Source organism: Anneissia japonica, unplaced genomic scaffold (assembly GCF_011630105.1).
Source record: "Anneissia japonica isolate Jap-2015-1 unplaced genomic scaffold, ASM1163010v1 scaffold1511_len2985839_cov193, whole genome shotgun sequence".
Taxonomy (NCBI): Eukaryota; Metazoa; Echinodermata; class Crinoidea; order Comatulida; family Comatulidae; genus Anneissia; species Anneissia japonica.
Genome location: NW_022685291.1, coordinates 1,312,363 through 1,339,765, shown reverse-complemented (window position 1 = coordinate 1,339,765; position 27,403 = coordinate 1,312,363). Strand labels below are relative to the sequence as shown.

The following is a 27,403-nucleotide window of genomic DNA, read 5'->3' as shown; positions in this document are numbered from 1 at the left end:
ATTATTAATATTATTATTATTAATATTATTATTATTATCAATAAAATTAATATTATTATTATTATTATTATTATTATTATTACTTTTATTATTATTGTGTTTGACGTTGTATTATAGGACCAAAGTGAAGAAGCCATTATGATAATTGAAACATTCGTTGAACCACCGAAGATGAGAGTCTCTAAAGAAAATGAGGACCAGAAAGGCAAAGACCAACCAGAAAAAATCGAATCAGCAGAAGAAATCAAGGACTGCGTAAACAAACTGATAGAAGCGTTGAAGTAAGTAAACTTACTCTTTGTCAAAAGGCGAATGCTTTACTTGCAGTACACCACAATATTTCTACTGTTTTGGTATTTTTTTTTTCTTTAAAGGTCTCATTTAACACAATGTTACTTGTTGCATTGTTATGCAAACCTTCAACAAAAAAATGTTTAATACATAATGATTTGATGCTCCCGATCGCCGACTAATATTTTTGAAAATTATCATTTTTATATAGGAGAGATAAGGTAAAGAAGAAGGTCGGAATACATTTCCTAGAGTTACTACTAAAATGTTTGAAGGGTGCCACCGTTGTCCAGATTAAGATTGCCCAAGTACTAACAGATGACTGGGATTTTAGAGTTGAAGTATGCTAAGTTTATTTGTTGTTTTATTTTGTTGATTTGCTTTATTCTAACCTGGTGAAGAGGACTTTACTACTACTGCTACTACTACTGCTGCCGCTGCTGCTGCTGCCGCTGCTGCTTCTGCTGCTATTATTATTCACTGGTGGCCGAACTCTTTGTGACACTGGTCTTCTAGCCAGTCAGTTAAAAAGACGCGTTAGAAATTATTTTGACTTGATATTTTAACTTGTAAAATGGCTTCTGTAGGGTGCCAAAGTTGAAAATCTGACACCCGAGCTTTTTCAAGCACTCGATGCCTGGTACAGGCAAATTGATGAGATATTATTGAGTGAAGATCATCCCTATCAACAAAGCGTCGCAGAAAAATCATTGGAAGTTGCATTTCAATTAAACTGGTAAGACGAAAACATATGTCATGTTGTTAGGCCTATGAGACCAGTTTTGTTTATCAATTTATTTTACTCTCTTATCACTCCAATAGGTTAAAATAGTGGGGGACAAAAGTAAGATTTCTCTGTATTCAGAGAGAATTTTACTGATTTTTCTGAATATTATATGCTCATTTAAGTGGTGATTTTTACTCGTGAGTGGATTTTACTATTTTTTACTAAGTTTGGCGTGAAATTAACAAAATGAATAAAACTAAAATATAGGGAAATGTCAATGTTACAAAAAGAATAACGCAAATAGTAAAGTGGATTATTTTGGTGTATTCCTTTACAATTTATAGTCCTGTAGATAAATACATGAAGCACGTTGTCGCAATATGGAATAACACATTGACGAAGGAACTGGAAGGCACATCACTTACAGGTTGGGGTTTAATTGCGACGAACATATTAGTCAGCTTTATACTTCCTAAGGTGCAGTACTATTTTTTTGTAATTTTTGAAGCACGTTTTTCTGACATAGATTGTTATTTCTTGCATTATTGTTGCTTGAACTTATGTAGGCTACGCCGGTTGGTTCATGTGCACTTTAAAGAACCAAGTATATCTTCCGAGACGAGTAGGGGGTGTCCGGTGTGCTGGTTCATCATACAACCCCATATTATGACCACCACTGGCACCGGCTTACCGGGTAGCTCAGACACGAAGTGACTCATAGGGCAGAAGAAAATTATTGTCAATCTAGTCCACGCCTCGAGCGTTTTGAGCCTTCAGTATAAACTGATAATTAAAGCTAAGAATCTTACATTCACTACATTACAACTGTTTCTCACCATTACGTTTTTTCCGTTACATCACAACAAACCTAAAAGAAAAACACGGTAATTTTTTTTAAAAATATGTCTATAAATGAATTTCAAACAATTCTAGGCTACTCTGGTTGATATGAGTGAATTCGTCCCAGGGATAATGTGGCTAGTGAAATCAAATATTGAGATGCTGAAACCCCTTGCGTCAGGTGTCATAGCAACGATGTGTCAGAAGATTGATGCCCTTGTACCGTGCGCAGACGATGTGGTGGACGTCTTCATCAATGAGGAAGACTTGTATTATATAGGAAGTAAGACAACCCATTAAACAAAAACATTTGTAATTAAAAAAAAATCAGCTTTCATAGTTCATGAAGACGTTAAGCCTAATTACGCATTATAAAGAAGTAATACTGTATATGCCTACATGTAAAAGCTACGCCGTCATATAGCAGAAAAATCAGGCAGGGTGGCGAACTGATTTCCACTGTATGTAGACTTAGGCCACCCTATATTATGTTCAAATCACATCTACTAAATCCGCCCTTTCTTTCAGTGGCTTTGAAACCTCTGTATGCAAAGTGCCCAGAAAAGATTATGAAGAAACTTGGCATCATCATGGAAAATTTAGGCGACATGAATTCTACCAAGAAAAGTTATGTTTATATGTTACTAGACGACGTTTCTAAGTCTACACCAGAGGTAAGGTGGTAAAAAGTGTCTAAAATGTCTTGGTTCTTTTTTGTATTTTGCAAAATTAACGTGACGCATGCGATAGTTAAAATACGAAATGAAATATAATATAAAAGTGATTTTCATTGATATTTCACTCAATTCACATTGCACCTTGTCTAAGACCACATACGGTAAGGTCTTTTTTTTAATTTTTATATAGAAAAATTATGAGAACGTATCGAATATTACCTTTTTCCCTCTTCAGATATTTCTACCACATCTGGAACTTTTAATGGAGGAGGTAAACGAACCGAACACACAGTTCCAAGTTCTAATGGTTCTTGGCGAAATCTCAGCAAAGTATCCAGAGAAGTTTGTCGATTATGTTGACAGTCTGCAGGAAATATTAGTGGAACAGCCGATGGCTGTTTATCATGTGGATAAAATCATTGCCAGTGTGGGAACACTTAACGAGGTAGTACATGCTTAAATCGTCACAAGTGATGCACCGTTCCTTGGGTGCATCAATTACGTGCTCATCAATACTTAGTATAGGATAAAATAGGATACGATAAGATAGGCCTAAGCTTTATTGTCACATTCCAAACAAGTGAACTATGAAATTACAATCTTGTTGCTTGATAAATAAAAAAAATTAATTACAGATCGATACATGAAAATAAATATAAAAAGTTCTATAACACCTAAATATTTGCACATACGTGACCAGTACAATATTGCATTATATGTGAAAGTTTGAGTTGTTAATGTGTATATTAATCGATGCCCCATTAATGTAAGAATAGAGTAGCGCCCTGGGAAGTTTATAGATTAAAAAATCAGGACCCGACGGAATACTCCCACGTATCCTAAAAGAGTTTTTGCAGTCGAACTCAGTGCCCATCGCGAATGTGTTAAATAGTTATTTCCAAGAGTGTAAACTACCAATAAGTTAAATCAAATCATCGAACATTTATTTCACCATGGCCAAACATACACATGAAACAAGACAATGGAAACGTGCAGTAGCTGTACCCATTCCTAAGGTGTATCCTCCAGAATCGACAAAATGATGTCGATTTCCCTCACCTCCATTTTTGGAGAAGTCGCTGAAGACTTTGTATGTTCATGGGTTACTTCTGACATTCAATACTATAATATAATATTATACCGTACTCTTTCAGATACCCGACAATACAATAATGGCAATGATAAACAACTTGCTTCCACCTCACATTACCAATTGTCCGTCTACTTCATGATCTGTGCTCTGCCGCTGAGCAGAGTCACAACGTGGAAACGGTCGTGCACACGGACTTTACAAAAGCTTTTGATTTAATTAAACATAACATCACTATTGAGAAACCGATCTCCTGTGGTGTCCGTGAGTCGAACGTTGCCTGGATTTGTGATTTCCTCAGTGGCAGAGAGCAGTGTGTTAGGTATAAAAATAAACTATCTACATTACCCTTAATGTATTCCACAAGGTACTAAATTCGGTGCTGTTGGCTTTAAAATCATGATCAGTGATGCAGTTAAGAACTCTAAATCGCTTGCCTTAAAATATGGCGAAGACCTCTCCATTTATGAGAATAGCCATATTGATCAGGCTGTCATCTCCAAGATGATCAGTTTTGCATATGGTGTGAGAACAATTCCCTCCATCTAAAGCTGACTAAATGCCAATCAGTTCCGATTTACTTTAGTAAAAATGCTCCCAATCAGAGTTTGTTTCTTGGCGACTCTATTTTAGATTTTGTTGAGGAAGCTAAGGTCTTAGCGGTTTAAATTTAAAAATGGGATAGCCATTTTAAATATATTAATAATAAAGCCAGTCAGAAATTGTATTTCCTTAAATGTTTAAGAAACAATGGATCTAAAGTTAAAAAAGATATAAAGAAGATATAAAAAGAATTAATCTCAACTTTTATTGCTATATACGGTATATAAGACCTACACTCGAATACACTGGAACGTACGTAGTTTGGCTCCGTGGGTAACCTAAAGCCCAACCATATTCCATAGAATGTATCCAAAAAAGAGCATGCAAGATTGTTCTTGAGGGTAATTATAATTTGTATAAGACGCTCAGTAATCTTAATCTTGTTTCACTCTCTAATAGGAGAATATCTCACTGTCTCAAGTTTGCAAAACCTTTCCTAATACGAATCATTTTTTTTAAATTTTTTTTTTGCCTCATCCCCCAACCCGTTTTCAAAATCACGGTAGAAATCTTCGTAACAACAATAATATCACCCAACTTATTTCTATATAAAACGAAACGTTTCTCAAAATAATATCCCAATTCTTTATTACATCAAACTTGCTTAATACCAACAGCAAACATGACACGGTGAAATTCACCCTCTATTTGTTATTCAGTTGCTAAAAATTATTGGTGGTAATTTGTTTGTTTTGTTATTTAGATTTTTCAAGTTTTGTATTTTTCTGATGTTTAAATATTATAACTGTATCTTAATATATTAACCAATTTTATAATGAATTTTGAATAGTATGTTAGTCAACATGCATATTGTAAATAAACTGAAATTTGGTCTTTAGTTATCATGATACGTTATAATTTCAGATGAGATGAAATGTTGAATAAATAAAGTGATATATCATCAGATATATAATTATAAATCATTGACCTATAGGCATCACTTGAACAGTAAATAATAGACCAACAACAAATATTAAAAAAAAGTTCACATAATAATGCCCCTAAATTCAGACCTATGTCTCTTACGACTTTTCCCCTTTTTCATCGACTCATATCTGGAAAGTACGCTTACTAATAAAAATGTTTAAGGATTTCTGTTTGTGTCTTTAGACGAATTCCAGTATACGATTTAATTTGATTTTGAAGTAGCCACGCTGATTATGTCTATAAAATGTCACACCCTCTTGATTCGCATGTACACACCGCCGTAAAGCCCTGAATTATTGCAGTGTGTTATTATTAAATCATGCCTAGGCATATGCCAATATGTAAAAACTGAATGATAAGTACATATTATTCGTAGGATCTATCTTTTTCTTTGTATAATGGTCCAATCACATTTAATGTGCAGCCCGGTTGAGGAACACTTGAGTTTTACATTTGCGTTACAATTAATGGGTCCCGAATAAGATAGGGCTAACTACATTCAGTGCCCTAACGTGCGACTTAAATCTCCGTGGAGTTATATTGCTTTAATTTGGTTAACCACTTTTGAATGCCTTCATTTACAGGGAAAAGCAAAGGGGATCATGAAAATTCTAGCTGCACAGCTCCAGACAGTACAGGCGGTTTACCTACTTGTGGTTCTGATTGAAATGAAGAGGATAGGACACAAGTATCCAGAATGTTTATTGGAGTACAGAAAGGAGATTGAAGCCATGAAAGACAGTCCACAGATGGGAGTAGGAGACATGGTGGTGGCACTCATCGACTTCATGGAGGGACGCACGTAAGTAACAGGGCGCAGCAGTATTCTAAGACTAAACGCAAGAATCTTAATTATGTACATGATAAGTGGAAAGGTTTATAAGTCAGGGATGATACAGTCAATTTGATAAATAAGAATTCAAAAAGTAGGCTGTAATTTGTAAATTAAAAAGCTTGTGAAGTTAAAACAAATAAAAAATCCTTTTAGCGTCATGTTAAATCGTAACTGGGTGGTAAAAAGGTATTCCAAAGATACCACGGGGGAACTTGCAGTCCATGATCTACACAAGGATGACATATTCAACTCTTTCTACAGCGGTACTTTTGAAATGATGATATTCTATATATTTTAACAATATTCCTGTTTTTGATAAGTTGACAAATTATGCTTCTCTGAAATTGAGTTTCCAGTTAATAGATAGTAATTTAAAAACTTTGTCTGGCCTTAGTTTGGCTAAGTCCGAAGGTCCCGATGGTTTCATTCTCTATTTCTAATTGAAATTAAGGACAATGCGTATCCACTCAGTGTGATTTTCTGCAGGCTGTTTAGAGAGGGTAAGGTTCCTCCTTGTTAAAGGAAACATTCATAGTTCCCATTTTCAAGAAAGGGAAGAAGGATGATGTTGCGAATTATAGGGCGATCAGTGTAACATCTGTTATAGGTAAGGTTATTTAGAGACTTGTTAGAGATAAACTCTTGGGACAATTGGAGGATAACATTTGTTATGTCATGAGTAGTTTAGGTTCCGAAAGGGACGTTCTTGCGCATTACAATTGTTAATTGCTTGATATTCTAGAGAAATGGACAGGTTATCTTGGAGGTGCTGATAATTTTGACTGGTGATCTGATTTTGCTTTCTTTAATTATTAACGATTTGTCTAATTTGATCCAGCCAAATATTCGCTTATTTGCATATGGAAATATATATAATGTAGTAAATGATGATGTATTTCAAAGGGATATTGATAGAACTTGGCAGTTACCGTTTAATGACTCAAAGTGCAAATTACTCCATTATGGTAGAAAGAGTCATAAGTGTTTTTATCACATGGCAGAAACTTTGCTAAGTGTGGTTGAGAAAAGACTTAAGGGTTACTTTTTATTCTGGTTTGGTCTTTTAATTGCATGTCGCACATAGCTGTAAAAGAGCTAACAAGAAGCTAGGAATGATTTATAGATCTTTCAAATTTCTTAGAAAAGAAGGTTATATGAAATAGTATAAATCAATAATCAGGCCAACGTTTGAGTATTTTCATTCTGTTTAATTTATAACCCTATGATTAAGCAGGATTCGGACTTATTAGAGAAAGTTCAACAACATCGGGCTACAAGATTGATTCCTGGATTACGAGATATTCCATATAAGCATCGGTGGAAAGTACTTGGTCTCTCAACTTTGATCTAAATACGACAAAAAGCGGACATGGTCCAACTTTTTACAATAATTAAGTGTTTTGATTCTATTCCACGTGATGTGTTTTTTGAGTTTGATATGGACTCTCGAATGCTGGGTCATCCCTATAAGATGGAATTTATCCGAATCAATATTGGAAGGAGTACATTTTTCTAAAGGGTTGTCTTGCTTTCGACTGCACTTTTTAGTAAAACTGTTTCAGGTGGCTCAATTAATGTCTTTAAAACAAGGCTCAATGAAGCATTGTTCATCCATTGAAATTTTCACCGTCTACAAGAAGTGCTGTAGTCAAACGTAATGATAGTGTAGTAGATATTGCTTGTCTGTAATAAATCATTAAAATGCAATACGTAGTTTACTCTTTTAATATATTTTGTTATTATATCATCACAACAACAGCAACAGGAACAACGGCCTAGTAAGGTACAACAAAAAATGCTTAATTTCAACTTCTTTGAATTATTGAATCTGCAATAGAAATTTTTTTCCGTACTGTAATAGTATGTTGTCATTTAAACTTTTGAAAGATGCAATGGTTCCAAAATCAGGACCCTGTCTCTTATACACATCTAGATGTGGATAAGAGACAACTACAGAGAATATCGTGACTGAAGTAACTGAAGAAGTTGAAAAACAGGGGGAGGAAATAACAGCCGTTCAAAATGTTGCCGCTACTCAAGGACAAAAGTTGGAGGAACTGGAAGAAGTTGTGGATGAGACAGTTGTAAAAGTTGATGAGATTGATCACAAGGTAGGGTAACCATTATCTGGTCAGTATATTGAATTAAAATTATGTAATGCGCATGTTAAAGATTAAATTCAAACCCTGTCACAGAAGGGTTTCTTCGCACGACTAATACTAATTTCACTCGTAAGCCTCATAAAAAGACAATAAATACCGCATCATTTCATCCTGTAATTAGCGAGTATTTCTATAGTTATGAATTTTTAGAATATAAATTTCTAAATTCTAAACATTACATTACATAACATTACATTATAATACAGTATGTAGTATAACTATTGTTATAAATCTATTCGTAGACAATCAACAATGCACCTAAATGGTCACGTGATGTTTCTAAACTCCTAAATCCTGAAGATGATTACGATTGGAGATTTCTAGCAATTCGACTGAGCTACTCTGGGGAAGATATTCGCAACTGGGCGTTGTCTCCCGATCCAACTATGGCGATCCTAGCTGAGTGGTACACTACGCATAAAAGTAGTGACGCAACCTACGCTATACTCACGGCCTTGGAAGATATGGGACAAAAAGAGGCTGTGAAAATTATCGAAGAATCCTTAGAACAAGCAGGTAGTCAAACGTAATGATAGTGTAGTAGATATTGCTTGTCTGTAATAAATCATTAAAATGCAATACGTAGTTTACTCTTTTAATATATTTTGTTATTATATCATCACAACAACAGCAACAGGAACAACGGCCTAGTAAGGTACAACAAAAAATGCTTAATTTCAACTTCTTTGAATTATTGAATCTGCAATAGAAATTTTTTTCCGTACTGTAATAGTATGTTGTCATTTAAACTTTTGAAAGATGCAATGGTTCCAAAATCAGGACCTGATATCTCAGAGAAACCACCAAAAGTCTTTATCAGCTATCAGTGGGATCACCAACCAGAGGTAAAAGCTATTCGAGATCATCTGGAGATGGCAGGATTCGATTGCTGGATGGACATTGGTCAGATGGGCGGTGGGGATAACCTCTACGCGAAGATTAATCAAGGCATGAGGGCCGCTAAAGTGGTTCTGTGTATGACAACTGATAAATACTCAAAGTCAGAAAACTGCAACAAAGAGGTAAAATGCCGTTACAATAGACCTATGTGTGTGTCCATTACACCGTCGGTGATAAATAAATGAAGACTGACTTTTTTTCTAATGTTTAGGTTCAATACATTTTGCTGTAAGCATATTGCAAAATTATTTTTAAAAAAATACAGTACATTTCATCCATCAAAAAATTCATTTCTTAAGTTTTACTACCAAATGTTAGAAAAGACAAATGTATGTTAAGACTGGAAATAGAGTTCCTAAGGTATTTTTAATTTGTATCAAAGACATTGTCACACTATTTGTATTTTAATTGACCATTGTCTTGAGAACATTTACCTTTTGTTTTACTTTTTCTACAGGTGAATTTGGCAAATCTCCTCAATAAGCCAATCATACCAATTCTTATTGAGCAAACGGCCTGGCCTCCAGCAGGACCAATGAGCATGCTCTTTGCTCAACTTCTTTACATTCAATTTTTTACCAAAGAGGAATATGTTAGAGGAGAGAAGTTTTGGCCAGATAGCAAATTTTCAGAGTTGTTGGGTCAAGTTAGTTATTATGCTGCTCCTGACCCGACTAAAATTACTGATGGTAAGTGTAAGAAAAAAATTAAAATCCTTCAGGTGACATTTTGTATGTGTTAGCGCTTCGTATCACCGGAAAAGGCGCGGTACGAAATACCTGGACATTACAGCTGTTTCACTTATACGCACGTACCTTTTTGCAGAATACAAAAATTGGGTGCCATCTGTCGATGCGCCACCACAAGAAATTAAACGAGCAGCAGGCGAGGAGACGGCAAATGTAGAAAAGAAAGTGGAAGAATCTCAAGCGGTGAGTAAAATACATGGTTAGATGATTGATATTTGAATTAGATTATTTGAACACCGTTATGTCGACGTCAGGCAACCGTTTGGACGTTGTGTAAACACAAAATGGGAGTATAGATGGTAGTTAGGATACGATTATTTATTGTCGCAACAAATGAAATTTGGATGATTGTTACAGTAAACGAAAACAATAAATAAACCAAAAAATACAATCACATGCAGGATAAACGAATTGATGTATTTGCATATACGTGAGTGAATAGGTGATTGTGGATCAAGAAAAGAGCACACCGACTCCCGAAAAGAAAAAGAATACAGTGCACATCAACTGCTTTATACCTTTGTTCTTTTGGTGGGGTGAATCCTTGTGATCTTTCCTTGATCTCGAGATCTCACCCACTCCATGCAGAAAAATCTATTCATTTATCTAGCACAATCCATATGCATGAAGTTTTAGTTTAAATACAAATAATTTAGATTAATTATAGATGAATTTTGGTACAGAAAGTGTGCTGCTTCCAATACCGATGACACAACTCAACATATCTTTCTCATTTAAGTTTATCATCACAACCCACAATGATTTATTTATTTATTTATTTATTATCCCAGCCAACAGCAAACATAAAACTCGACACTTACAGGAGGGAACACAAACATCAAACGGATACATAAATATAGTAAACGTGAAGAATACAAAAATAAATACAAAAAGTAATAATAATAATAATAATAATAATAATAATAATAATAATAATAATAATAATAATAATAATAATAATAATAATAATAATAATAATAACAATGTGATAATAATATCAGCTTAAGTGGCCCTAATATGTAAAATATTTCTAACACTGTTACGGAACATAGAGAAATTATCACTAAAAGTATCAATATCAGGATTCCTTAAAACAAGAGAATCAGGTAGTGTTAAAACGCCTGAGCTTGTTATTTTTTTCTTTTTTGATATTAAAGTTTCTCTTAATATTTCGGATCATAAAACACTGTTAAAAAAAACAACGAATATAATATTTGTTGGATGCAGACTGCTTTTGTGAAGGCCTATTTCTTTTTGTTTTGAGTAACTTTTAAATTGCCACTTTACCCCCGTTTTATTTACCGCAGCCAGTTGATACAGATGCGGATGTCTTCATCTCTTACCAATGGGACCATCAACCACAAATTAAGAAGCTTTACCAGCGGTTGACATATCTGGGATATTCATGCTGGCTGGACATTAAGCAGATGGGAGGGGGAGATCCTTTGTATAGTAAAATCGACAAAGGTCTTCGTAAAGCAAAGGTAAGTATTAATGCAAAGACACAGGCTGTAAATATAAAATCTTAAATATTGAGTAAGACTAAACTCGTTAGCAGTGAAAACGGAGGTGTATGCTACGGTATTAAATTATAAAATTGAGTGCATTAATATCTTAAATTTGTTGTATTTATTTAATCATAGGTAGTCATCTCATGTGTTACGCCAAAATATTCTTTGTCAGCAAATTGCCGCCGTGAGGTTAGCCTGTCAGATGCTCTACGTCGGCCAATCATTCCAATACTCCTCCAGCAAATGACCTGGCCACCAGAAGGGCCAATGAGTATGATTTTTACTCAACTTCTCTACATCGACTTCACTAAAGAGTCGAGTCAGGAGAATTTTAATGATGGAAAATTTGATGAACTCGTAGCGAAGATTAGTGAGCATGTGCAACCAGAAGCTTAAGTCGAGAAAACACCTGATGAAACACCAAAAAATATCCAATCAAGAAGAACCCAAGCAAAAGGACCCAGCTCCCACAGAAACACCCAAGTAGAACCCTCCTCCTCACAAAAATAAAGTAGATTCTCCTTCGCAAAGTCAAAAGCATGCTGTATATTGTAAACACTATTACTATGTTTCAAACCTACAATGGCAGCAGAGGGATGCGATATAAGATTATTATCCATACCTTAGTAATTAAGACATCATCGGATAATAGAATGCACAATATTTTTATTATTTTTTATTCTATTCGTAGTTAAGATTACCAACTGATAATAAATCTCTCGACGTTTATTTTGAGCCAAGTGCTAGCATCCTTGGTGAATAGTGGCGCATTATAAATGTACAGTACACTATTATAATTATTACTAATCATGCGAACTTAAACCAAATTCCTAAGCAAAGATGTGTTTTTAGAATTATTATTCTCAATATTCTCGTAATAAAACATTGTGAATTAGATAGATAGGCCTTATGACTACATAATAGGTTTTAGATACAATTAAGGTAACAGGTAATGGGGGTTATTAAAGGCATCACAGACAACAAACAAGAGTTTTGAAAGTTGGGCATAATTCTAGTAAATTTAGTTTATAATGTTTACAAGGCTGATGCATAGAGTGCTATTAAATTTAGTTGATAGTTGAAGGTACAGTAAGTAGTAGTTAAAAATGCTCTCTTCGTGAATAGGATTCTAGGGCAGAGTCAGTTGTAGGTCTATGGCAACCATCACAAAGTAAGGTAATAACTCTCTACCTCGAATGTAATATCATTTCATACCTTAAGTCTACCATGCTTGCAATTGTTTTTGTGCTGTTGGTCGGCTGCGTGATATTACTAGTTTCTCAATAAAAGTTGAATTTAATCAATATATTAAATCACAATAATAGACCCCGGATCTATCTTCCTACCCATAGGCATGTTAGAATCCATCAAATGCAGAGCAATTGACTTACTTATATAGATTATTTATGAGATTATATGATACTTTTGTTTTTAGGCTAGGCCTTTTCAGTAGAATAAATACCAACTACCAAAGCTGTCTGCTTCAGCACAATTACTTTGACTTAAACAATATTCATCAGCTAAAAGGATCAGCCAAATCCAGATAAACTAACCAATTTTACATGTGTGTTCATAAATTCCTATGTATTTTCTTAGTTTTTCATAGTTGCAAACAGGGGTAGTAGTGCATGGGGGTATGGGGACACAATTCGACGAGAAGAAAAAAAAATTACAGTACATGTACTTTTTACATTCACTTCACATTCACTTCACGGCCTGGATCACTTTCGAGAGGTTTTGAATGATGCCTGACCACACGCACTTATGTTCTCGTCGGGGACATCGGACCCCCACTGGGCAAATCCTGGCGCCACCCCTTGTTGCTAGACCTTATTTTTGAATTCCCGAGTTAGCAATTCTAACTTTTAATTTATACTACAGTAGTTCCAATATCGATACTGGCTTGTGTCAAGCAATATACATTTGGATGCTCCTTATGAACTAAAAGATACACAAACAAAAACATTTAAATTCAATTTGGATAGCTTGTACGCTACCATAATATAATTCTTTCTACACAAGAGTTCTAAGTTCACATGTAATCAATCATAAGTATAATTTCTAACTGTATTTTTACTACGGAAATGCATGACCTTTAAATGCGAGCATTCCATGTTTTTTGGAAAGTTAAGCATCATAACAAATTGTACTAAGACACCACGTTATCAGTGCAGAATATCTACCTTTGCACTACTACACAGTTGTAGGTAAAGAAAGGTGTGTGGATGTGGGAGACAAATCAACGAAGTGGAATATAAATAAAATGTTCTGGCAGTTTTGGAGCTTCAATCAATGACAGCCATAATTATTAATTTGATTAAAAAAAACATGATTTACAGAAATACTAAGGTGAAAACACAGCAGGCCTAGTTGAAATCTTATTCCAGGATGATGATGGTTAAACAACAAAACACATGATAAACTTTCATTAAGAGAGAGTCATTTACATACATAATTTAAATTCAAAACACATTATCATTACAGTAACAATATTAGACAAACAAGATGCATTTGTATTGCATAATAGGAAAAAATACTGACTGTATATTTTACTATTGAATAATATCAATGAAATACCTCAATGCATAATATATTATTCATCATATCAACACATGATATACCACCAATAGCCTTATATATACATATCCTACTACAACTACCTTGGAAAATAATATCAGCCAAATCGATTATATTGTTGTTTATTACTTGTATTACTATACAATAGCACCCTTTGTTGTGACTGGGTTACAGGTTAAATGTTAAAGTTCACCCAAAACAAAAAACAAAACAATATTGTATAGCACAGAGGCAAGGTTTTATCTAACTTTATCATATATATTCTTTTTAAAAAAAATATAATAAATTAAGGGATTTAAACCACAGCAAAATGTTTTTGTCAGAGAGTCGCAGGAACCTTCCCAGAAATTGGCACGATCTCATACACTCTTGCAAGCAAACACGTCCAAGAAACTAACCAATCCGACACAATTCATGATATTTTAACGTTTTCACTACTGTACGGTATTACTTGTCTCCCTGAATTCTACTGGCATTGTAAATAACCATACACAGCAAATCACAAAAATGTGTTTAAAAAAAATCTTTAACCAGATCGTATAGAAGTAGTTTCTCCCAACCTGGGAACCTGATTTATCCTTGTCTTTAATACACACATGGAATCCATCTTGTATAAATGTTAAGCTATGCCCAGAGTATCAAATTTTATTTGACAGGAACATGTGAAATGCTTAAATATGGTCATGATGACATCCCATCATGACCATATATGGGCACATCATGATTATATATTAGCATACAACAGGTTTCTTTTTTCAGAGACCATCTGATAGTGTGGGCCAAGCTAATCAATATTATTAATTGGATCTTTAATCCTTTAAGCTTTGTCTACACTATCAACTTTCATCAAAAAAGCATCACATAAAATGTGATGGAAAATGAAAGTCCAACACTTTTTTTGACACAATTTGATAGTATGTGATATGACGTGACCGTACCCATACATGGGCACATCACATTTTTTTGTCACATAAAATTTGATAGTGTAAGCAAAGCCTTATTTAAGACTAACACGTACAGTAATTAGATAAACATAAACTTTTTTGCAACACAACAATTTACCCGACAAGCTTATTTTTTATTGAATTCCTGTGTAAGTAAGTAACATTTTGCAGGGTATGTTTGTCAAAAAACACACGGACGATGTGTGATAAAACAAACACAAGTACTTTCATCTATGATAGATTAATCTCACACAGTAAACTGGTGCATTCTGAGATTTTAATGTTATCAGATAATTCAGCCAACAAATACTATTATAACACACCTAAATAGATCTTTGTCATTTGATTGGTGAATTTTGTATCACGTGACATTGGTTCCACCATGCATTTTTACTTCCATCCATGCATTTTCGTTTCATCCGTTTCGCTCTATTGCACAGCATCTAGGTACAATTCTCCAACCTAATACAATATTTTGATTGGCTAAAAAGATACTGAACTGTTCCATTTAGAAAAAGGGTAGATTTTTTTCATAAGTATCAAATGACAAGAATTTCTATTCAGGAAAAAGATAAATTTTTTTCATAATATATCAGAAGACAAGAATCTATTTTAGGTGTGTTGAAAGATTTTTCCCATTGCAATCATAAACATTCATTATTTGTATACTATATCATCGAGAGATGCTGGGTGGATGTGAACAAAAGGAGGAAACATACCTGGAATAATACCTGTTCAAGTGGCTTGCAAAGTTTATGCATGAAAAAAGGGCAGCCTCAAAATGTGAAAACATGAAGAATAACAACCAAAAAGGAGGTAAAGCAGGGGGAAAAAAAAAACACATTTAAGGGGCTCGCAATATTGATGACAATGCAGAAAAGGGGCACTCAAAATGTAAAATTGTCAAGAATTACACCAACAAAATCAGAAAAAATTAAATTGCCACAACATTTATTTGCATAAACAAGAGTACATTGCCACAGTTTTTGTTCTTTTCTCTAAAGGCCTGAATTATCTGCATGGCTCCCCATGCATCACTACTACCTGTTATTGTTTTTTTTTTAATACTTTTTTTTAATTCAAACATTTTAACTAACTTGTTCAATGCCGAGAGTGTCAGAAATTGAGGGGAGCAATTTCACAGTATCCAAAATTAAATCATCTTTATTTTTAGCTTGTAAATATTTAAAGCCAGGCTCATGAGGAAAACAATCTCTTGTACGTTGTACAACTGATATTTTAAGGCAAAAATATGGTAGAAAAAAGATTGGCATGCCCATTTTCCCCCCAGTTTATGAATATTCCAAAATCTGTATGCCATTAACCAACACCCTTTTTGTGTCTTATAAAATCAGTTATAAAAACATAATAAAAAATGTTTCCCTCCAGAGGCTAGCTTTAAGCCATTCTGAGTAATTTTGTGTCCTCAATCCACTACTGTGTGGAACAATAGAGCTTTTTTTTGCAATGCTTTTTCTATATACAATTTCATCCTTTATATTCTACTTGAATACAAATCATCAATTTTTTTTACAAATATTTTTTGGCAATATCATGCATGCATATCAGATTTGTTAAATTCATTACCCAACTTACAAGGAATCCTGTACATAATCAAATATATTCTTACAACCAATCTACCTAGATTTAAAAGGCAGTCATCATTTTAAAATAAAAATTATATACATATATAAATAGATACATACAGAACAGGAGTTATTCAAATTACCAACAAATACAAAATCTAACTATTGTTAATTTCTTCTCAGTCTTTATACATTAGATATCTTTATTTGATATTATGTTGTGAAAAGAAGGAGTTTTTAATCCACACCCTCAAAACCTTGGGTGTTCTCAACTGCTAGCCTCAGCTTTTCTCGTAGAGTGTAGTATGAGTCGTAAGGTGGAAGATCCAGTCGGTTAAAGCTAAAAAAAGAGAAAAATTATTATTTCTAATTAAATGCCCTAAAATATTTTTGAAAGTTTTGCGGTTTGAAAATTGAACGTAGACAAATATATTATTCAGTGCTAATTTGATAAAACAAGATAGCGCACTTCGCACTGTAACGCATAAAGATAGAAGCATCAAAAGGTTTAAGATCTTTGTAGAGTACTTGTTTTTGAAAGATGGTGTGCCAGAAAATGTACGCATGGACGCAAATGTGTTGTTTTCAGTTTTAAAAATCTTTGTGTCAAAGTTAAAAATCACTTCAAATCTAATGGAAAACATTTTTTTTCCAGTACTGCACCATATTTATGGAATAATTTGCTCATTGAAATAAGAAACTCACCACATGTGAATTTGTTAAGGAGCAATCTATTAGGCTTTCTTTTTTCCAAGAGCATTTTAGACAAGCATGGATATTAGGCGCTATATAAATATTTTGATTGATTGATTGATGATTGACACTTATTTTGGCAAGACTGCATTGTTACAGCATTTGCATGCAGAAATCTAAGAGTTTGCTATCTTGTTGATAAGATCTTTGATCTACTGGTACACTAGTAATAGGGACTTACTAATAAGCAAATTGTGAAGTTTAGAGGGAAAACAGACTCAAAAGAGGTGTTATTTCCTGAAAGTGCACAGGGCCTGAGGGAAATTCTTGAAACAATTTTACATAGGCCTATGGGGCTTACCATGCTAAAACCAGTATCAGCGACAAACACATAGAAATTGACTTTTTAATATAATAATAGTGTAGTTTTATATAGCGCACAAATCCATCTAATATAAGATGCTCAGGGCGCTTGAAATGTGGGCTAGGAACTCGATCAATGACTTTCTTCGCCTCTAAGGGTCCCTTCATGTCTGTGCTACCCGGTAACCCGGTACCAGCAACTCTCGCCGTCCACCACAGGGGCTGTCTGTTCCAGTACACCGGGGTATCCCCCTACTCGTCTCGAAGGATGTACAGGGTTCTTTATAGTGTACACGAGCCATTGTATACACTGGGCTTACGGTTTATAGTCCTTATCCGAGAAGACTTGTTCTACCACCAGAACCATAGGCGAGCGTGCCGTTTGAACCAGCGCCGATATTATGGCTATAGCTTGCGGCGCCCCTGCTAACCGCTCGGCCATTCGACTCACCATAATATATTCATATTCTTCTAAGTTACTATTGCCAAAGTTATGAGTAATGGCTTCTCTGTATTAAGTATACAATAATTACCCAGTTTAACAATTAGCGACAGTACACTGATTTTGAAATGGCAAGCCTTATATAATTTAGTTCGAAAGGAACATACTGTAGCCCTCAGTACAAAAATGTATGTGAAAAGAGGGTGCAGTTTATGATGGTTAGACATGGACAAAGTTTTGAATGAGTTTTTGAATATCTTACCAAGTGTGTGATCGTGGGAGCGATGCAGGCGTTCCCCACTTCTCAATGGTGAATAGTTGTGGACCATTACTTCCATACAGATGTGCAAATCCATTCATAGGTACCCGGGATGTTCCGGTGACAAACTGCAATAGCCTAGCTCTCATCTCATTATCCAAGGTCAAAACCGCCTGGAAAAGCAGGAATAACAGTCACAGAGAGTATACGAGCATTCTCAAACATTATTTAAATATAGTAGAAACTCAATTAAGGGACCACCCTTGGTGCAAAAGAAGTTGTGGTCTCTGAATGGAATGATCCATTGTGCCAGCATTTGGGTATAATGTTAGATTGGACACTCACTGCATGCGACGGTCATCGGCCGAGGTGATGCCACAACGCGTGAGACGGATCATTTTTAATGACGATCAGTTCATACTGCCACCAACAATCAGCAAACGGCGTTGCATCTAGCGCTCATGGTGAGCAGAATTGGGTTTGTCAGCCGTCGATGGTCATACGCCCATCGTACGCATTGGGTAACCGGCTTTAAAAGACAGGAATTGCTCTGCTGGGCCAAAGGAAATAATGGTCTTTTAAGAGGTGGTCCTCACTGTAAGAAAATTGTTAATTTGAAAAATATTCTAATTTCGAATGAAATTAGCTTGTAATACCTTCCAGAACCATTGGATCACTATGTGGTTGTCGTAGTAACCACCACGATATGCAGAATTCTTCTTCCAATCAGCAACGCTTATCTCTGTTAATCCACCAAGTAGCAGCTAAAGAGCAAAAATAAATAAAAGCGTGGAAAATATTAGTTGATTATCTCAATGAGTAGCTTTGGTATCTGTGTGGTTTCAAAAAAAACCATAGATTAGCTTTATCTCTACAGTGTTGTTGCTTCAGAGTTGGCGGATGCGACCTTTATCTATCAGTAAGGAGCAGCCAGATGTGCTCCTTAGGGAAGGCTAAATCAATATTTAGTGCAATATTACAGAAAGCTACGATCTACAATATACCTTACCTCAAGTTCGTTGGCATCAAAAATCTTCATTAATTCAATTGGAATTAGCTCAGCAAAACCCTGAGGGTAAAAAAAAACCAACTTTCAAAACAAGATGCCTATTTTTGATTACCCCTTCTTCCCTATCGCCTTCCCCATCGCTTCCTCCATTGCCTCCCCCAAAACAAAAATATGTATTTGTTCATGTCAATAAAGTTAACTAGAATGAAATGAAAATATACATATGTAATGGTCTTCAAAAACATTTTGTTTTTTGATAATTATGAACTTACCGCCATGAACTGATTCATTTGCTTTTCTATCCTAGTTATGAACCTATAGTCTATGATTAGCTTGATATAGTTTTCCTTGTTCTGATTCGTTACTGGTATGTCTCCTCCATGTGGCAACAATGGAATTGTACGTGTCTGGGGAAAAAATAATTGTTTTGTTTAATAATATATACATATTTAGAAGATTAATAATGAAAGATACCAATTTATTTGCAGTAATAATTTAGTATAAGCACACTTTTTAATTTCAGTTTTGCAAAGGAAATTCTACACCATGTTTCTCTGATGTCAATTAAAATGAACCAAGTATAAAATAAATTACATCAAAAGCTAGGATAGAAACACTAGGAAGGTAGGCCTGTCTCTGGGCTACCTAGGCACCATTGTGACAGTAGGCCATACCTATCAAGTATTGCAACTGCATGCCACTACATTTTGCATTTACTCGTCATTAAGTAAGATAATGCAAGCTCAATCAACGTTTCATTTGCATGGAGGTGGGCTTAATATGTTTGATGTACTACTGTACTTTGAATATCTACTGTATAGTACAGTATGTTAAATGTAATAAAATGCTTAAGACTACAGCCAATCATATATTAACAGGCATCGAACAATGAGAATGGACTTGCAACTACAGTAGAACCTCGATTTTACATACGGTACAGGACCAGAGGGCGTATGTAAATCGGGGGATTCGTAAAATTGAGGTTAGGTTAAATTTGTGTTGACCTTTGACTTAATATGTATGTTAAAAACTCAATAAACCCATGTAATGAAACAAACGATGTTACCAAGGCCCGTTCCAAGGCCTGCAGCGTACAACTGTTACTAGGCCTAGATGGCAGGCCTACAGATGGGACCATGTGTTTAGTGTTTTCATTCAATACTTTACAATGTCATAATAAAGTTTTCAAATAAAATCATGTGTCTAGTGTATTAATTCATCACTTAATATCTTTCATTTAACTAAAGAACATGAAAATATTGTAAGATTACCATGACAAAGGTATAACTTGGGAATTCCCCTTCATGGCTATTCTAAGCAAGAGTTGCGGTGTTGTCTGGGCGTGTTGAGAAAAACCTGCACAAGACCATGTGCACTGCACTGGGCGAGTCAACAAATAGAGTTCATATGCAAATTATGCCTACCCAGCTTCAAAAAACCCAGTTTTTCACATGAAGCTAAGCAGGAAAGAAATTATTTTGAGCACCATGGGTAGTTTTTCATGTAGCTCAGACCATGTGGTTTTAGATTATAACAGCGTGTTCATTAGACACAATCAACATTGCTTTTGAAATGCAAATACTTTGCATATGGTTTGTTTATTGTTATAGTATTGAAATAATCCAGTAAACAGACAAAAAACTAATCTCTTTTTACATTATGGTGGCCCTGAAAAGGGCCGATTGGTTTTGGATATTTAGGAGGTTTTGATGACGTCATCTTCCTTACGAGGCGTATGTAAAACTGAGGGTTCATATAATGAGGTTCTACTGTAATTGTAACTTGTGGAAGATCTGTCGAGATTATTAAATTTTCTGTTGTATACTCATATAATCATGATAGTGCCACTATATGGTCAGGTGATGTCATCATGAGTATATTTAGGTATGTAAGTACAATTTGATAGTATAGAAATAATTTTTATTTTCAGCTGCCACTCTTTGGAACTTCCTCCCTAAACATGTTGCCGACTCGCCTTCAGTTGCTATTTTTATGACCAAACTTAAAACACACCTTTTTAACATCTAAACATGCACGTCTTTGATTGTTACTTTGGTTCAGTGATATTAGTGCTTTATAAATTATCATCTAATATTATTATCATCGACAGAGCTTTAAAGCCACTGCAAAGCCATTTTTTAAATTATCTGAAATGGCGGAACTCACCTGGCCAAAACTCTCATCATCAACAGCAAACATTAGGTCCAGGTCCTCAGGATCATTTTCTTTAATCCACATTAATGAGTTATAGTATTCTGAGTCCTGTCATTAACAAATAAGATATACAAGATTAAAGGGTTAATTATTCTTCTGTTCTTTGAGCAAGTTTAACATGTATCTATAAAATCATTGCATTTCGAATTATTAATTTTTTTAATTGAATATCATTATGACTGATTCGCACTTACCACAGGTTCCATATCGTTTAATGTTATTGGCTTCTGTAACATCATCTTGTAGAAAGGACGAATAAAAAATGCTGAAAAAAAAACACACTCTGGTTTGATTTTCCATATTGTATGGTGCATTAACTAATGCTGAAATATAATTTCTTATTTAGATCTTTTAGTTTGGAAACAAGAAAACAATATTCAAAGGTAATAAGAGATAATATGTGAAAAAAAGCTAATGATCTTAACTATGCTCATATATGAGCAGAGCAGTTGGCTGAGAGATATTGTTCTTACTCATTGTGCTGCAGATCCTGGTTCAAACCCGGTGAGCATTGAGAATTAGGCAGTTTAAGGACAATGTTTAAATATGCGGCAAAGACAAGCCAAACCAGTCACTCGTCCAAGATTGTTAGTTAAACAGTAAAAGGAGAGCTATTAAATGGTAAAAGAATCATTTAAATCTGACAGTTACAAGTGTTTAAACATAAAGCTGTTTAAAAAATAATATTTGAGAAATCGGCCTTTGAAATTTATGATTTTGGGCATTTCTCAGGCAGAAACCATTTCTAAATCGTTAAAAATTGTTTTAATATTGAAAATGGAGAAAATAAGAGCATAGCATGATATATAGATATGTAAATGTTAGTATTATGACTGATTCGCACTTACCACAGGTTCCATATCGTTTAATGTTATTGGCTTCTGTAACATCATCTTGTAGAACGGACGAATAAAAAATGCTGAAAAAAAACACACTCTGGTTTGATTTTCCATATTGTATGGTGCATTAACTAATGCTGAAATATAATTTCTTATTTAGATCTTTTAGTTTGGAAACAAGAAAACAATATTCAAAGGTAATAAGAGATAATATGTGAAAAAAAGCTAATGATCTTAACTATGCTCATATATGAGCAGAGCAGTTGGCTGAGAGATATTGTTCTTACTCATTGTGCTGCAGATCCTGGTTCAAACCCGGTGAGCATTGAGAATTAGGCAGTTTAAGGACAATGTTTAAATATGCGGCAAAGACAAGCCAAACCAGTCACTCGTCCAAGATTGTTAGTTAAACAGTAAAAGGAGAGCTATTAAATGGTAAAAGAATCATTTAAATCTGACAGTTACAAGTGTTTAAACATAAAGCTGTTTAAAAAATAATATTTGAGAAATCGACCTTTGAAATTTATGATTTTGGGCATTTCTCAGGCAGAAACCATTTCTAAATCGTTAAAAATTGTTGTTTTAATATTGAAAATGGAGAAAATAAGAGCATAGCATGATATATAGATATGTAAATGTTAGTTTAGTGTAATAAAACAGATTTCAGCAATTTTGACATTCCAGGATGTTTTGGCTATTATCTCTGAAACAGGATTTGCGACAAGTGACTGGTTTAGCTTGCATTCGCCACATATTTATGTTCCCGTTATATGTTTGTGGTTAAGTCTGGTGGTACTGCACTGTTGCTCCCACAGTTCACCAGGGCCAAACTCAAATTTTCAATTTCCGATTAGAATGAGGACAAATAAACAATTATTATTATTGTATTATTATGTTTTGGTAATAATGTTTAGCTCGTAAAAATAATGCAACTGCAAACAGTAGTAAATTACAAAGCATTATGTCTAATAAATTAATTCTCTGAAATTGATTTAAATATAAAACAGCAATATGTGAATACTAAAAATGTTGAATTATTAGGAACATAATCCTAACATACAGGAAATGTTGCAAACATTATAAATGTTTTCATTACATAATTATGAATATTCATTACTTACCATCTAATAGTTTTCCATGGTAAACTGCCATGCCAGCAACTCTTCCAATGAATTTAAAGTAATCTAGGTGCTGTTCGTTACATATTCCTGAATCCGGATTGATTTGTAATGTGTAGTTATCCCTTTGGGAAAGGAAAGACGGAATCCTTTACATACACACAAGAATTAATGATGCACATGGGATAAACAGATTAAACATCTTAACGTAAGCCATATACACTCTATCAAATTTTATTTGGCAAATACATGCGACATATGCCTAAATATGGTCATGATGACATCACATCATGACCATATATAGGAACGTCATGACTATATATGGGTAATACAACAGTTTTTTTGTCAATGAAAATTTGATGTTCAAGACAGAACCTCAAAGGTGTGTTATAAAATCATGTTGTATATGGCACTTTAGCAGTTGAGCAGCTGCATAGAATTGAACCAGACACCCTATAATTCTTCACGGTTTAGTGCACACACAGTGGCTAACCATCAACAGCATTGCCAACTAAGCTATGCTGCTGTTCTTGCTGTAGTAATCCTTAAAATCAACTAAACTGGAATAATCGTATGAGATTAATGTCTTCAGCCAGTCATTCAAAAATAAATAATTTGCTTAAAAAAAAAAAATATTTAAATTTCATGTTTTACTTACGTGGCTGAGTATTCAAAAAGACCGTAATACGGATTGAACATTTCCCTTGACAACAGGAAAAACCATTCTCTAAATTAAAGAAAAAATAGACAGAAATTTATTAATTATAAATGTATAGAAGCAGTTAATTGCCTGAACTATACTTTTGCCAAGCAAATAACTAATAACAACTAAATTTTACATATAATATACAAACACCTTAATATGTTCCTTTTTGGAAACCTATAATGAATTCCTAAGTACATAAACAGAATACCCACGATATGATTGTTACATTGATGCAGTCAGGAAAAAATGTATGTTGATTTTGCTTATAACAGAAGATATAAGTAATTTTAAATGGTTGTAACATTAAATAAACATTTTGCACATAGGGATGTGTCTAATTTGAATAAATTTCCTTATTGGGAACAAAGATGAATTTTTAATTACATGCGATGTTTCAAAAAATTGGTAGAGCAATGCTTACATTAGTATGTACATGTATTGAGACACTTACATGCCATATAGCTACTAAAATGGGCTTCTATTCTCTACAAAAATTTCTGTTCCATTCAAATTAAATGAACTGATTTTGCTTAAATATGATTTTATTTTTTCATTTGTCCCTGCTTCTCATTTTCTTTTTGGATCCAACAAGAGATACAAGTAATATATTACACATCTATGCATTCTCAAATTCACCTACCTTGCAACACCTCCGTAGTCTAAGCCAACCTCCCCTTTAAACTCAATCCACAGCCTTCCTTTCAGGTGATTTGGATGCTTTACAGACATGATACAACGATAAGAATCCTCAAGGATTGAATTCCTTGAAACTTTCATCTCAAAGCGGTTTGGAATTTCTGCCTCACCCTACAGAAAGAAAAATAAACTTACGTTTTAAAAAAAATTAAGAGATCTTATCATGGAAATTGTAAGAAATCATTCAATAATAACTGTAAGATTTTTTTAATGTAAACCTACGGTGCCGGATGACTTTTTCTTAAGGAGCTGTGATTTGAAGAAGTCGTATTTTCTTTTGTAATCTCTTGAATAAGGTACAGGCTAAAAAAAAAAGAAAACAATGCTGCTAAATCAAGACCACATGCTACAGGAAACACAATCTATTATATGAAATAATGTCCTGATCAAGTCAGACGCTACAACGGTCCATCGATAGAATTTTAAAAATATTTATTTTTAATTATTTGGTTACTTATACCGCCTTTGTTTGCCGATATAAAGCGCTTGTGTCTAAGGTCATAGTGTCTACATGCTGAGGTGATGCTACTGTAATCACCACAGGAGCAGGCACATTCCACCAGGTAGCCATTTATACTCCTAGGTGGAGAGAAGCAATGCAGATAAAGTGCCTTGGTCAAGGACACAAGCGAAATGCAAAGTAAAGGGATACAACTAGGACAATTTGAAAGTAAGGTGATACTGACATTTCAATGATGCTACAATTAACTATATAAAAATAATAGCAATTACTAAACCATAATAATTATTATCATTATAAGTGTGCATTAAATATTGTCAGTTCAAAATATTTAAAGAAAGAGATGATGTGAACAGCAAAATGTTATAAATTGTCAAAATTATATCTTACCTCACCACCCACTGATGCTATGTTTATCCTAGGATCTTCCCACTGCGTACTCTTTGTAGCTAGAGAGAGTAAGAACAAATTATAATATTTCAACAATGAAATAGAATGTGGGTGGTAGCTATTTTGGATGCACAGCATTTAAGTTGCATTAAAGAAAACTGTGACTACATAAGAATATATACTCTAACATCCAATTTAAACCTTAAATAGTTTAATTGCAAGCACTGATTAAGTTATTTCACTTTCAATTGGACACACATGCAAACAATTTAGTTTCTATTTTAGCTTTAAATGTCTGCAAAGTATACAGTATTGCAAAGCTATCATGTATGCGTCTATTATTTGGAAAGGTAAATATACTGAAAGGCAAAATGAAGCTACTAACTACTAGCATGAATGAACGCAATTTAAAATGCAGGGAAATAAGGTTTTTGATGAACATTTAAAAACCCATAAAAAGTGCATTATTTGGAGGATTAGTCCTACATCTGGCTCTGTTTAAGAGCAGCAAAAAGTAGGAATTCCGAAGTTGGAACCGGGGCATCATTTTATAAGACTGACACCCAAAAATTGTCCAAAAATGGGAGGGGGAGGGGGGTGTCGTCTTATAGGCGGATCGCCTTTATACACGAGAATATACAGTAAACTTACTGTGATCAATGAAGAACACTCGACCATCGGCATGCATTCTCTTTTCCCAGTTGGGCTGGAGAAAAACAACAATCAATCAATATCAATCATTATGTATATTGTAATTTAGTACAATTTTTCATGTTTCTAAGACTCTCAATTCTGTGGGGGAATTTTTTATGTATGTAAAAACCACTGGAATCTACAACAGTGTGGGCTCAGAAGAAAATAGAGTCTCTCTACCTTAGGCTTAAATATCACAATGCTACATGAAAAAGTAAAAATTATTAAATCAATCATTTTTGTATATAATATATTGATATACTTTATAACAGTCTCACTTTATTTTATAAAACACAAACTATTATATTTGTCTAGAATGTATTGCCAATAGGTCAAGAAAAATTCTATGTAGTTTATAAACAAAAAACAATATATGAAGAATGGTGAATTATTTAACCTTGTAAGGCCAAACAAAATTATCATCCAAATATATTGTTAAAAATCACTGTTCATATTATTATTTAAAAAAAAGTAAAATTAGTAAACCAAGCAATAATTATTACTCATGGTATTCATATTATACCTCAAGTTCTACAAATTATATTTAATCAAAGACGGCGGTGTTACAACAGTTTTAACACTTGTTTTTGAATACTGAATCTTCGGGACAGATGTCTTATTAGCACAACATAAGCACTAAACAGAAAAAAAATGTGAATGCTTACTGGAAGTGGTCCAAGTTCGTCAACCTGAACATTGTGTTTTCTTGGGTCATCCTAAAAAGAGGAAATATGAATATAATAAGCAACGGAGTCATTAGTATTATGTATATTCCAAATAAGAGAAATATATATTCTATACAATTTCTGTATATCAACTTTATATAAATGTATTGATCTGGTAATTGAGTGTGTTAGCAGTACCACCAGTATCATAATATATAACATACAGATTGACAGGTTGTGTACCTGTCTATAGAATAGATATACTTATCCCTGGCCTATAACACTTAGTCATTAAATACATATATCTACTGAACTTTTACTTAAAACAACCACACCATTTGGACTCAATATTAGGAACGTTCTCCCAGTACACTAAATTAAACCAATGGCATTTCAATTTATTCTGGATAAATCATTTGGCTTATTCATTGAGGCTT

The 27,403-nt window shown here is 34.0% G+C and overlaps 1 protein-coding gene and 1 pseudogene across 3 annotated transcripts in view; one reads left to right on the top strand and one right to left on the bottom strand.

Moving 5' to 3' along the window:
- Nucleotides 1-131: 131 nt before the first annotated feature.
- LOC117111012 lies at nt 132-15,672 on the top strand (annotated as a pseudogene).
- LOC117110311 (E3 ubiquitin-protein ligase NEDD4-like) overlaps nt 13,284-27,403 on the bottom strand; it is a 33,850-nt gene continuing 19,730 nt past the window's right edge. For 2 of the 3 annotated variants that reach the window (XM_033252976.1, XM_033252993.1), the window contains exons 11-24: nt 26,967-27,017; nt 26,260-26,314; nt 25,609-25,667; nt 24,981-25,061; nt 24,703-24,869; nt 24,015-24,083; nt 23,360-23,481; nt 21,594-21,664; nt 21,352-21,447; nt 19,458-19,592; nt 19,186-19,245; nt 18,833-18,940; nt 18,180-18,349; nt 13,284-16,759 (exon numbers count right to left, since the gene is read on the bottom strand). In XM_033252976.1, coding sequence (XP_033108867.1) covers nt 16,657-16,759; nt 18,180-18,349; nt 18,833-18,940; nt 19,186-19,245; nt 19,458-19,592; nt 21,352-21,447; nt 21,594-21,664; nt 23,360-23,481; nt 24,015-24,083; nt 24,703-24,869; nt 24,981-25,061; nt 25,609-25,667; nt 26,260-26,314; nt 26,967-27,017 — 1,347 coding nt within the window. In that variant the 3' untranslated portion in view covers nt 13,284-16,656. Of the gene's footprint in view, nt 16,760-18,179; nt 18,350-18,832; nt 18,941-19,185; nt 19,246-19,457; nt 19,593-21,351; nt 21,448-21,593; nt 21,665-22,247; nt 22,319-23,359; nt 23,482-24,014; nt 24,084-24,702; nt 24,870-24,980; nt 25,062-25,608; nt 25,668-26,259; nt 26,315-26,966; nt 27,018-27,403 lie in introns of all 3 variants that reach the window. The other variant, XM_033252985.1, reaches the window with a different exon arrangement.